The sequence below is a fragment of the Vespa crabro genome, chromosome 2 (assembly GCF_910589235.1).
Source record: "Vespa crabro chromosome 2, iyVesCrab1.2, whole genome shotgun sequence".
Taxonomy (NCBI): Eukaryota; Metazoa; Arthropoda; class Insecta; order Hymenoptera; family Vespidae; genus Vespa; species Vespa crabro.
This window is the reverse complement of record NC_060956.1, coordinates 13,651,613-13,664,765: the sequence shown is the minus strand read 5'-3', so window position 1 is coordinate 13,664,765 and position 13,153 is coordinate 13,651,613. Positions and strand designations below refer to the sequence as shown.

At 31.7% G+C, this 13,153-nt stretch overlaps 3 protein-coding genes across 30 annotated transcripts in view; 2 read left to right on the top strand and 1 right to left on the bottom strand.

Annotated features, from left to right (window-relative positions):
- Positions 1 to 67: 67 nt before the first annotated feature.
- LOC124421937 (protein lethal(2)denticleless) lies at positions 68 to 3,389 on the top strand. The gene is made up of 8 exons (XM_046957670.1): positions 68 to 376; positions 582 to 826; positions 956 to 1,136; positions 1,243 to 1,471; positions 1,562 to 1,767; positions 1,843 to 2,045; positions 2,129 to 2,339; positions 2,401 to 3,389. The coding sequence occupies exons 1-8, from the start codon at positions 334 to 336 to the stop codon at positions 3,087 to 3,089; spliced, it is 2,007 nt and encodes a 668-aa protein (XP_046813626.1). The 5' UTR covers positions 68 to 333; the 3' UTR covers positions 3,090 to 3,389.
- Positions 3,390 to 3,490: 101 nt separating this feature from the next.
- Positions 3,491 to 12,093, bottom strand: LOC124421941 (acylglycerol kinase, mitochondrial). Of its 4 annotated transcripts, none has more exons than XM_046957680.1 (10): positions 5,756 to 5,978; positions 5,460 to 5,577; positions 5,242 to 5,361; positions 4,983 to 5,164; positions 4,771 to 4,913; positions 4,568 to 4,683; positions 4,305 to 4,492; positions 3,943 to 4,089; positions 3,747 to 3,865; positions 3,491 to 3,634 (listed from the first exon to the last, which is right to left on the bottom strand). In XM_046957680.1, the coding sequence occupies exons 2-10, from the start codon at positions 5,567 to 5,569 to the stop codon at positions 3,506 to 3,508; spliced, it is 1,254 nt and encodes a 417-aa protein (XP_046813636.1). In that variant the 5' UTR covers positions 5,570 to 5,577; positions 5,756 to 5,978; the 3' UTR covers positions 3,491 to 3,505. The 4 variants fall into 4 exon arrangements, with proteins under 4 accessions (XP_046813636.1, XP_046813637.1, XP_046813635.1 ...); XM_046957681.1 differs by having other exon boundaries at positions 5,007 to 5,164; XM_046957679.1 differs by lacking the exon at positions 5,756 to 5,978 and adding an exon at positions 11,899 to 12,093 and having other exon boundaries at positions 4,771 to 5,164.
- Positions 6,287 to 13,153, top strand: part of LOC124421930 (ankyrin-3-like) — a 69,411-nt gene continuing 62,544 nt past the window's right edge. For 7 of the 25 annotated variants that reach the window (XM_046957643.1, XM_046957645.1, XM_046957644.1 and 4 more), the window contains exons 1-2: positions 6,314 to 6,615; positions 9,473 to 9,893. In XM_046957643.1, coding sequence (XP_046813599.1) covers positions 9,678 to 9,893 — 216 coding nt within the window. In that variant the 5' untranslated portion in view covers positions 6,314 to 6,615; positions 9,473 to 9,677. Of the gene's footprint in view, positions 6,616 to 9,472; positions 9,894 to 13,153 lie in introns of all 25 variants that reach the window. The other 18 variants (XR_006941761.1, XR_006941760.1, XR_006941757.1 and 15 more) reach the window with 9 other exon arrangements.

Sequence of the window (13,153 nt, the reverse complement as noted above, 5' to 3'; positions counted from 1 at the left end):
AGAGAGAGAGAGACCAAACGAAAACGCTTTTTGTATCAATTTAAGTAACGTTTACAAATTTATTTGATCACTTCAAAATCAAAGTTAGAGGCTAGTTTAGAAATATAAAAAATTTTATATTGCATGAAAAAATAAATGTTATATTAATGATGTTCATAGAAATATTGTGAATGTAAATATTAATTACCTTATCAAATATATATAATAATCGTTACATGAGTATTCATCAAATTTGCAAAGAGAAGTAACTAGTTTTCGCGCGTAGAACATTAGACATATGAATTATTGTATAACGATATAATTAATAAAACGTTTGATTAATGCAAGATAAAAATGAGCTTAGTGCACTCTATTACGAGGCGTCAAGAGGGGTTTGGTAATTATTAAGAAAATTATATATTATTATAGAAAATAAAAATGAATATATTGTTTTATACAAAAGGTTATATATACATATATATCATGTATTTTTTAAATTGTATTGTCATGTAAGAAATCATATATTTTTTTTGTATTCTATTTGGAAATAATACTTATTCTTTTTTAAATGCTAGTAAGAAAAAATGAAATTTTATTTTCAGAATTTATACGTGATTATGACGTAGCCTTATATCGTTTAAAATGCTATCATAATGATGTATATCGTGGAATATCACCAAGTACAAATGCTCCAGATTATAATCCAGAACCACCAGTTTTTGCTTGCCGTTTTTGTACCAAGGAAAATAATGAACAAATACTTGCCTTAGCAAATGAAGATGGAAAAATAGCTTTACAAGATATAAGTATTAAAGGAAACCATGATAAACCATTAGAAGGAACTCAGGTATTACATTGTTCTTTAATGAAATTTGTATAATTTACTTCTTCTTTTTATCATGCATATATACAAAAATAGTATATGAAAATTATAAATAATAGAAATATGAGTCTGCTAATTTCATATTCATTCCAGGCACATTTTAATGCAATTTTTGATATTGCATGGATGCCTGGTGAATTAAAGTTAGTAACAGCGTCAGGAGATCACACGGCAAAATTGTGGGATGTATCTAGATCCGAAATTAAACAAATTGAATATTTTCATGCTCATACACGTAGTGTAAAAACAGCAGTATTTCGTCATCAAGATAAAGGTATAAGAACAATTAATTATAGTAATGTTTTAATATATGTGCTATACATTGAATTTATACTTTCTTCTCAGTTACATTTTTATTGAAAAGAACATTTATTTTTCAGCTGTCTTTGCCACAGGAGCTCGTGATGGAAGTATAATGATTTGGGATATAAGAGCAAATCATAGTGATCAGCCTAAAGCAGATAATTGTATATCTAATGCACATAGTAGCATATCTTCAAATAATAATAGACACCGTAAAACTCTGAATCACACGTCTTGTACGCAAAGTATAACCAGTCTTGCTTTTCAAGATGATTTTTCATTATTATCATGTGCTGCTGGGGATGGGTAAGTAACTTAGAGACAATTAAGTCCTAAATAAAAAATAGTATCAAGAATAGAAGGTAATCTCACATTTAAATCTTTTTATAATTATAGGGTAATTAAAGTCTGGGATTTAAGAAAAAATTATACTGTTCACAAAAAAGATCCATTAGCTAAACATACAATGAATTATGCAGGAAATAGTACAAGAAACGGATTTTCTTCATTGTTAGTATGTCCAGCTAGAATTACATTGTATGCTAGTTGTATGGACAATATCATATATGCGTATAATATATCTTCTTATAATCCAAAACCAGGTAATTTAAAATATGAAAGTAACATTGTGAAATGTATATTTTAGGATATTTTAAGTAATTTTATTTATATCACAGTTGCAGAGTTTTATGGACATCAAAATCGTACCTATTATGTAAAAACCTGTTTAAGCCCTGATGGAAGATACCTGGCTAGTGGTTCTAGTGATGAGCTTGCATACATTTGGCATACTAAACGATCTGGTGGACCAATAATTAAACTTTCTGGTCATACAGAAGAAGTTACTTGCATTGCATGGTGCACTGTTGGGGAAACCAAGGTATTCTAATGGTTAAAATAAACAGTAGGAAAACAGACCTTTATTTTATATAAAGATTATATTTCAATTTAATAATTACATAGATAGTGACTTGTTCGGATGATTCATGCCATAGAATATGGAGAATTGGACTTGAGCATAAAATAGATAATGAAGAATTAGAAATAAGAGGTAAAGCAGAAACTGTTTCCAGTGCGAACTCCTTAGAAAATTTGAAAATGGAAACAACACCAACTACTTTCCGGCGATATGCATTAACGCAAGAACATACACCTGGATCTGATAAAACACCAAGTGAGTATACATATAAAATATATATTGTATAGATAATAAAATGTTTTGTTTCATTTAATAGATAGTACACCAGGATCTAACGATATAGATAATCAATCGAGAGATTTGTATAAACAAAGTAATAGTAATAGTTTTAAGAGAACTTATTCACAAATGATAACTGAAGAATCACAATCTGATGGAAAATTTAAAACAATTTTATCTCCTATACAAGAAAATTTAGAAATGATAATAAAACGTGCACACATAGAAAATCGTGGTGCTAGAAGGCTCTTCAGTCAAAAGACTGACACAACTACTATATGCGATAAGAGTTATGACTACGATAAACCAAGCACAAGTTCATATGTTCCAGAATTTAAAAATATTGCTTTAGAAACAAATAATACATCAATTCCTTTTTCACCTACATCGAATCTGCCAAATTTTGTGATAGATGGAACGGCACCTCACCTACTTCAAATGTCTCCTGAGAAATACAAGGAAAATGTTGACTGGTTAACAAAAATACGAGAGAAATATAAAGAGCAGAGAACTAAAATATCCTCAGAAAAATTGTCTAGTCCTAAAACAAGTATACCTGTACGTAGAAGTAGTAGATCCAAATCAATGGAACCATTAAAAGGATGCAAAACTTCTACATCTCTTGCTCCATCTTTACTTGATTTCTTTAAAATAAATAATAAGGATTGTGATAAAAATATTTGTACAGAAAACTCAAATACTCTTTCTTTGCCATCTATATCATGAAAGTAATAACATGGTGTAACATTAAACAGTAACAATTTGTATCCACTATCATGTAACAAACGGTTTGATACATCATCTTTGAAATATGATCAAGGATACATGAAAGGAAATTAAGCGCGCTTAGTATTGTTTTTAATACTGTACCTTATAAAACAGTATTCCTTTTGAAGTTTGTATTAAAAGTCTAGGTAACTAATTTAAGGTACTCTTTTTTAGTGTAATTACTATTTTTATAAATATCTATAAGAATAGTTTTGATAATTGATTATTTCAAATGGAAAGATATTAATGCTACAAATGAACTATTTTTTACTTATATTAATAATTTTATAAAATATTTATTATAGAGAGAGAAGAAATATGTGCCTTATAAACAGGTGGAAAAAAAAATTTAAAAATGATTTATATTAGCAGTATTATCTATTTAGTGTATTGATATTTTTCTTATCAGAACAAAATATTTTTATACATTGCGGAAGTAATTTCATTCTAATTGCCGTTAATTCGAATTCTTCGTTATCAATATAAAATACTCGTTCATCATTCTGTAAAAAAAACATTATAAATAGATTTTAATACATTGAAAGTACTGTGAAAGTGAATTTAGAAATAATAAATTTCCTAAAAAAAAAAAAAAAAAAAAAAAAAATTATTTACCTTTTCAGGGTACAATTCAATATCCTTTGCTTCAAATGAGGAATTTATTAAGGTTCTACTTCCATTTATTCTCCTCCAACCTTCATTAACAAATGATATATAATCTATATCTTTTGGACCTACGCATGTAAATAATATTAAGTATTATTATATAATAACTTTGTTAAATAGTTTCTTTGTTTTTGTTTTGTATTACCTAATTGTATTTTTAACGAAGAATGGTTATGAAGTTCGGCGTTATCTATAGTTGAGGTTTTTATATATAAATCAGTTGTTGAAATAGGAATTTCATAAAAAACGCCACAATTTTCATTTGTTATTTTGCTGTAGTCAATTACCATGTCTGCAAAATTAAAAATATATTTAAGCAATATGCTTAGGACCAAAAATCATAATACAATAATTAATCTCTCTTATATAATATTATTAATGTTTACTCAGAGGAATCGTGATATTTATTATTGATATATAACTAAAAACAGAATATATATGCACATATTGCTGAATTTTGTAGGAATAAGTTTTTTTGAATTTACCATTGCATCAACATATCTTTACCTGATGTAAATGTTGCTTTTTTTGGCACAAATGCATGCCACCATCTTTTATTTGTATGTGTAGATTGATCAATATTTGAATTTTTATAACAATGTGAGCAACCTGTACAAGGTTTAGTATATCTTAACAATCCATTGCAATTCCAATTTAAATTATCTTTGTAACCATTAAATATATAAGTTGCATATCTATAATATATAGTAAGATTTTAAAGTTAATAGAAAATATGATAAGAAAACATTATTATAAAATCCATCTCATACTTTCTTAAAGTTTTTCCAAGGAAATACTTATTTCTTTGTATATATGCATCTTGCCAAGCACCCCATTCTATTGTTCCAGCTGCATAAACTGGTTTTAATTCATTTTCAGGATTTTCCTTAAATTTCATGATAAAAATAACACGATAAAAATAAATAAATTGTATGAAATTTAGTAATAAATTCTTATTATTTATAGAACTTACTTTAAGTGAATAAACTTCAATAATATCTATAAACTTATGATTGCCTTTTATAATAGTCATTGTAGCCTCTGTCATCTCACGTACTTCAAGTAAATCATCAAAGCGCCAAGGATTTAAAGCACAAGAAACAGTATTTGTTTCTCCTAATGGTAAAACACCAATTGGACATTGTTTGACAGAATGAAGATTGTGTTTGTATCTTCTCATTATACCAGTTATAACGTCAGATAAAGTACCATCTCCTCCTGCTACAATTATAGCATCAGTTGGAGTATCTAAATTCTCCACTACACTACGCGTATGACTTGTTGATTCCGTTTGCACAATTGTTACTGCAATTCCAGCTAAATGTAATAATGGCTCGCAGTAATTTTTAAATAATTTTTTCGCCTTTCTGAAAATTAATAAATTAATATGTTAGGAATTATTTTGTAGAACATAGAGTAATAACTATACACTTTGAACATAAACCTGTTTTTAGCAGCAGGATTTAATATAACTGTAACATGACGAGGTTTCATGGTTGTAGGACAAGGTTCATCTCCATATTTTACTATATCTTCACAATATTGTCTCATCAATTGTTGGGTGCTAAAAACGACCATTAAATATTAATTTATAAAAATGTATTAATTATATAAAATATTATTTAATTGTTTTAATCACTTATAATTATCAAAATATCATACTCATATGACTCTTTACTGTATGAGACTCCATATGATAAGGCAACAGCACCAAATGTCGATTTTTTCCAATTATTTCTTATTGTTTGAAGAAATTTCAGCATTCTAGCCATTTTTGAATCTGCGTTTTACGGCAAAAAAATATTTTATATCATTAATCAATATATACGTACAATTATTTCACAAAGGAATTTGTTAGAAATGCAACAGCCAAAAAATCAACTCTACACTTTTATTTATAATTTTTTAATGTCAATGATATTTATTGTATTTAATCACCATACATTTAATATACTTACAAATCGTTACAAGTTTGAAGATAGACACATTGAGGTTAACTTTTTATATTACAAATTGATTTTAATATTTTACTTAATTTGATTTATTATAACATGTTATATTTATAATAATCAAGTATCATTGATATATAAATATTTTTCTATTCTATATAATTTATACATATGAACTAATTTATGTCAATCTTTATTAGAATATTAAGTAACATGTGTATACGCTACATCACTTTTGTCTTACACAAATTGCATATATATATATATATATATATATATATATATATATATATAATATTCTAAAATATGAAAATGAATATTATGAAAATTTTATATTTAGATTAAATCAAATTAGAGATTAAAATTATAATTAATAACTTATGGAACTAAATATCGCTTCCGTTTATTTTGAAATAATAAAACAAATTATAGATTTCGCGCTTTATCGTTTTTTAAGAGAAAGTAGCGACTCTTAACGGCGTACGAACGAATTTATATCATTGGAGCATCTTCAGTAAGCATTTCTCAAAACGCGTGATGTATGGAGTATCTAGCAGAGGTCAGTTCAAGCGCGGTCCACAGTTGCACAATTACGAAGCCGATCAAAAGCGTACGGAGTTTCCAGGAGGGCGGTCGTGTTACAATCATAAAGAAAGAAAGAAAGAGAGAGAGAAAGAAAGAGAGAGAAAGAGAGAGAGAGAGAACCTTTCTTCCCCCACGGTTAATATAAAAATTTCTCGATACGTACGGGTCCTGGATTTCAACGCGCATCACAAGAGAAACGTTATTCATTGTATAGAATAATGGCGCGCCGTGTGATTTGACAGTGCAGGAACACTTGAATGGGAAAAGTGCCTCGATATTTTGTGGTTCGTAACTCAAGATCCCAGTTTTAAACATGTATTCTCGTTCGAACACCTTGCATCTCTCTACTCGTGTCAGATTTATGATAACAACGAAATATTTTTAATCGTAAACTATCGAAACGAAGAACAAAAGAGCTTTATTCCAAAACGATTTTTGATTGTCGTCGAAAAACGGAAGAAGCATCGTCGAAAACAGCATTCAAGACATTGATCGACGAGCGCGGTATGAACTCGTACAGGCGGTATTGGTCACCGAAGAAAGCCGATATAGTCGATATATATACATATATATTACAGGTGACTCGGTTAAGAGCTTGAATTATAGGACATCGACTTTTTCGTTCTATATAATTTAAAAAATTTTATTTTTCATGACGATAAAAAGTATTCGTAGTTTTTCTATAGGATTATTCGCGAATTCAGCTTCGTGCTCGAATCGATCTTAACGTTATCGTTTTAACGATCACGCAAAGAATCGAAGAATATATTGGTCAATTAAAAGCATTAAGTGACATTTGAAAATCGTATCTAAGGTTTATTATTCTAAGATAAAAAAACAAGTATAAAAGTACTCTTCGAGATATAGAATTCGTCTAATTAATAGTAATCATAGAGTCACAGTTTCCTCTATTATTCATCGTATAACCGGTAATGTGAATAGAATCCTCAAAAGAACTTACTGCTCGATGAATTCAATTTAGTTTTTCCAACTGATACCTTTTCCACGAGTTTTATGTTTTTTTTTTTTATTTTTCTACAACTAATTTTACATTCAGTTGGAATATCATCGAAAAGGATATACGAATGAAATACGTTATTTCTCGTAAATTCAAAGAGAAATTTATTTAGATGAGATTCGCGGTTAATTTCCTGGTACGCACTTTTACGAATGTCTAGCAAAGAAAGTCGTGAGAAATTTATTACATCCGATGCGTGTATTTGAATCTTTCCACATACATCTGGAACGGTAACTTTATTATCGGATATGTCTAACGTAAAATCGGATGCGTTTGACGGTGAAAATGGATTCGACGTGCATTTAGAGAGCAAACGAGAGAGAGACAGAGAGAGAGAAGGAGAGAGAGAGAGGGAGAGAGAGAGAGAGGCAGAAAGACGGTAAAGGGGTGCGCCTTGTTCTCTTTATGTGTCATGTTCTGTTGAGGGAAGAGAAAGACTACAACAGGGAGGGAAAGGGGTTGGGAGCCGTAGTAGCGGGAGGGTCGAGCAAATGCGACAGCGAAGCCGTCGTCGGTCCATCGCTCCAGGGCGTAGCATCAAAGGCGAACGATTTACGGCGTGAGCGCGTACTAATTGCCGTCTCTAAAAAATTTTACCACCCTTCCGTCCTTTAATATCGGGTGCTTCAGTGTCCACGGACGTGCGAATTCCACGTGCCACGTCATACTTGGACCTCTTTTGGTCGGAAGAAGCATGTTAAGTCATTCGTCACCCTCCATAACATTAGAGGAAGATCTTTTTCCCTAGTCTGTTATCCAGTAAACAGGATATTTTTCCTAAACGTTTATTTAAAAGGTTTCTTTCATTCGTTGAGTCATTTTATGTTGGATAGGGGATAAATAAGATACGCGAAATTGAACGAAAATCTATAAGAGTTTTTTCTATACGATATTTGAAAGACACAAAGCGAGAGAAAAAAAGAGAGAGAAAAAATATGATCAGTTTGTATGTATCAAGCAATTTTATCGGTCTCATTTTTCAGTTATGTTCGTATGTGCTCTGAAGAGGCGCGCAGTATTCGAACGGACACGCTCGAATCGATTTTCCGTGCTTCTACCACACTGACTGCACGGAACACGCACCGAACGGTTTCCCTTAGCTCGCGACAAGCTTGCTCATTCTTTCTTTTCTCTCTCTCTCTCTCTCTCTCTTTCTTTCTCTCTCTCTCTTTCTCTTCTCTCTTTTCTCTTTCTTTCTATTTCTTTTCTTTTCTTTCTTTTTTACTTCGCCTTGTCACAAGATAGAGAGAGAAAGAGAAAGGGAGGATGAAGGAGGAAGAGAGAGAAAGAGAGAGAGAGAGAGAGAGAGAGAGAGAGAGAGAGAGAGAAAGCATTCTCGCGTAAGATTCATTTTGAATTTCTCTTATTCGTACGTAGTCATATACGTTAGATTTGTTTTCATGTGATAGAAACGATGATGAATAAGAAGTCCTTTGAAAAACAACGGAAATATAAATCGAAGTTTAGTTGTCGTTGTGTCGTTGTTATTTTATAAATGCGTAAGTATCGACCGCGAAATATAGAGAATGTACTATGTTAGTGACTCGTGAACGTTCTCCGACTGCAACACTTGGTCGTATACCGTTATGTCGACCGTATCGCGTATCTGGCTACCTAAAAATAGAGCCCCCGGAAGAACAACGAAAGTAATTTGGATGGGAGCTCTCTCTTAAAGATATACACGCCTTATATAGTTCCTTGAAAATTTATTATTGGGAAGATTCATTCGTCTACTTCGATTGATCGTTCGTTCGTTTTTTTGTTAGTTCGTTCGTACGAGCGCCTTGCGAAAAGATAATATGGAATAGTTCCCATTTCCGCCGTTGCAAGCGCACGTAGCTATATATGAGATTTGGAAAATGACGGTGTTTCCTCGGTAAAATAGTTTACGTTCTTTTTTCGATTTCGTCCTCCTTGTGATAAGAACGAATGACGTCAATATATTTTTGTAGACTTATGAGGAACGAAAATTGAATATTTATTTTCTTTTGTCCGCACGAATTTATGCGTATTTGGAACAGAGAGATGCTGAGGTAGGAAAAAGAGGCCGGAAGGAACCTTCCAAAGAACGTGAAGACTTAGGCAATTTTCTCATCGTTTATAGTGTATATCTTCATTCGTAGAAAATATCCGGATTTTGAATAGTGGAGAGAGATAGAAGAAATTAATTCTTTACGATACGAAAAAGGACTGACGAAAAGGACGAAAAGGACGAAAACGAAGACGAAGACGACGGAGTGCGAGAGAGAAAAAGAGAAAGAGAGAAAAAGAAAATAGAAAAAGAGGAAGAAAGAACAGAAGAGATAGCTCGTGGACGAGCTCGAAGAAATGACGGGGGAGGAGGGAAAGGGTGGCGGTGGCGCCGTTGGAAATACGAACGTTAACGCGACTGACAATGTGAATAATGTTAATGCTAACATCAATGCGAATGTCAATGTCAATATTAATGCAAACACGAACGTCGTTCACCAAAATGGCGGAACGGAGAAGGCGCCGGTCGTCGGTGGTACTAACGTTGAGACATTGCCGCGTGCTGGAAAACAGGTAGGAAGATGCAAATAATTATTTATCTTTACTGTATAAACTTTAAAAGTTGAAATACGATGAAGAGATAAAGGATTTATATAGTTATCTCTATGACGTCATTTATTATTATATTTTTACTATTTTGTTTTGTAGATAAATCTTCTTTATTTCTTGTTCTTTTTAATATACGTGAGGCAGAGCTCTTTTCTTTTCTTTCTTTATTTTCGAGCACGAACCCAGGCAAGAGAAACGTCCGATCATTTTTTTTATCTTCTTTTACGTACTGTAGATCGTTACTTTGCGCAATGGCATGTAAAGCGACCATTCAGACGAATAGACTGTTGTTGCTTCGCAAAAGGTCACGGTTACCGTGGGCTGCAGACTATTACTATAATAGTAAGCATGGAACATACGCATGTTTATTTCGATTTGGACGATTAATTATATATTTCAATGATTACTGTAATACAAAATCGAAACGACAGCAATCAAAAATGCTTAACCTAAATTCGAAAAATATCTGACGATTGGAATTTTTGTTTGAATAAAGGTGAGACACATTATTAAATTTCTTAGAAAAATAAACAAATTGTACATATGTTGAAAGTATTGTACGCGGAGGATTTTATTTACTCGTATACTCTTACCACTTGCAATTTGTTATTGTGTAACTTATGCGGCATCGTTTATTTACTCTGTATTTACGTCTTATTATAGACTCATGAGTGATCATACATCATGGATCCAATCGCATTTCTACGTAAATCTACAAAGAATTTTCAGATCATGAAAATTAATCCGCTTATTTAATCTATTAAATGCGTAATATTATTCTCTCACAAGGTGACTTATATTAGAATTTCTTTTAAGAAAATTCGTATTGATTTATTGATTATAAAATAATTGAAAATGTTTTGTATATTACGGAATTAAAATAATATTTTAGTTATATAAAAAATAAAATTTGCTTTCTAAACGAATAACCGTTAGCTTAATAGTTTCTCATACCTGAAATTAGATAAGGCTCTATTCAAAATTGTTTTATGCTTGGGTTAGCTTTCTTTTCTTATCCCTATAGTATAGGAGCAAATAAAATCGGTGAGCTTTCAAGAGTCATATAAACCATATGTTACGTTGGCATATTGTGTAGTGGCAAGAAATGCCTGAAGGGCCGCTTGTACCACTCGTTCCCCCTTTTGACTATCCTTATTGTTCATTCTTTAAAAATTCTCGAGACCATAAATAAAATACTATTTCGAAGAATAAATAGCAATATAGGTACGACATTTTTGTATGTTCCTTCTTGTTTATAATAAAGTCATTACAATAAACTCTTGAAAGAGTATCCTTCGATCTTGATATTTTTTTCAAGGATAAAATAGGTACTACGTCGATTGATCATTAGAAGCAAGTTTTAAGCGTATGTCGCGGATATGATATCACTGTGACAATTGAAATTGTTCAGGGCCTTAAATAAAAATAATAAAGAACATTAAAATCCTCCAAACTAACGGAGATGAAAAATATAGATGACCCCAAATCGAAAGAGAAGGACGGAAAGGCAAAAGAATGATCATCAATTTTCGTGACATTCAGAAGAAGGCGAATTAACGCAATTTCGTCCTAATTCGTTTTTAGGTCGTGATTATGTTCTGCCCACCGTGTGACACGTCAGTTCATAGAAGGCGATGAAAGTACACTCTTGATGATAAGTGCTGCTGACTCGCGTGTTACGTGCCGTCGTTCTTAATCAGACGTTGTGCTTCGTAACAGCTGCCTTATTATATTCACAATGAGATACCTCTGGAATGTTTTTTTCTTTCTTTTAGAAATTCATTCTGAAATTCTCACGAAGAACTTCCAAGGGAAATAAAAGCGGATTGAAATGAAACAGAGATTATTTTCATATTCCATCGAATTGAAATTCAAATATTATATCAAAACGTATTATTCTTTGAAATTATCTTCGGGCGAATGGAGGGAGAAAAAGAGAGAGAGGGGGATCTCCTTTTAAATTTATTACCTTCCGGCAGATTTCACGATTATGTTGTAAAGGCGACCGCACTTGCTTCCGGAAGTTTACTCATTGAAATTTGTTTGGTAATAATCGGACGAAGGAGTCGCGCTCGTTGCACGCTTTACGCACACGCACATGATCACCAGATATCGGCTTGACTATTTTCTATTCGTTCATTACCAACCGGACGGAACTAGGTTGTGAAATTGCATGCAAGAGAGAAAGAGAGAGAGAGAGAGAGAGAGAGAGAGAGAGAGAGTGAGAGAGAGAGAGAGAGAGAAGCACGCACGCGCGCACGTCACATCGCATTTCACATAACTTGTATGTATATGTATATATCTATTAATATACGTATGTATATTTATATAATGTATTTATGAATGTATGTATGTATGTATGTATATTTGTATCTATGTGGATATAGATAACCATCCCCTTTCGTGTCGACGTAAAAGTGGAGACTGAAAATAAATATATACCATGTCTGCATGCGTTCGTTCGGTAATGGTACCATCGGCAAAGAGGAAAAGCATACAACACGACTGTACACGATGAATAACTGAGCTTTTCGCCATTAATGAGTGAACTTTTTTCTTCGAAGTAATTGCCAAAAAGAACTACTCTGTCTTCTCAGAAAATTTCACTTCAGTAACAAATTTCATAAAAATTTTGTTCGGTCATAAATAAAACAGTACTATTTTCTATTTTCATGCCTTTTTATGTACATGAAAACGTATTCTATGTACATATTTGATTGTCCGGAAAGTTCGTGCTGATTTTTGATAGGTGACATAAGGACAAAATCGGCACGGACTTTCTGGACAACCCAATAGATATAGAATATTTATTTCCACCGAGTAACAAGAATGATCTACGTAACTTTTACATGAAATTTGGAGAACTGTTTTTGATAGATTTTACGCACGGTCGAATATAGGAAATGTGATTGACCCACTTCAATAAAGTCCGATAAAACACTCTGCCGTTAAAAGCTTTGTATACGATTGACCCTGTTCATCGAGCGTAACTAGGATGGATTGAGATATAATTTATTATTATCTCACAGTCTTGCGACCTTGTGAATTTGAAGATAGTATCATGATAATGCATGACGGTCTCATATTGATTTCATTTTGTTTTTTTTGATCTTTTCTTTTTTACAATATAATATATATATATATATATATATATATATATATGTATATATAATAACAATTATGGATAATATATATAAAATGGATATAGAAAAATATATTTTCTT

Coding starts and splice junctions, on each gene's coding strand:
- LOC124421937 (XM_046957670.1), top strand. CDS start 334: ATGAGCTTAGTGCACTCTATTACGAGGCGTCAAGAGGGGTTTG. Junction 1,472..1,561: donor TCATGTGCTGCTGGGGATGG/GTAAGTAACTTA, acceptor TTATAATTATAG/GGTAATTAAAGTCTGGGATT. Junction 2,340..2,400: donor TGGATCTGATAAAACACCAA/GTGAGTATACAT, acceptor TTCATTTAATAG/ATAGTACACCAGGATCTAAC.
- LOC124421941 (XM_046957679.1), bottom strand. CDS start 5,569: ATGGCTAGAATGCTGAAATTTCTTCAAACAATAAGAAATAATTGGAAA. Junction 4,493..4,567: donor CTTGGAAAAACTTTAAGAAA/GTATGAGATGGA, acceptor TATATATTATAG/ATATGCAACTTATATATTTA. Junction 3,866..3,942: donor TTCGTTAAAAATACAATTAG/GTAATACAAAAC, acceptor TTACATGCGTAG/GTCCAAAAGATATAGATTAT.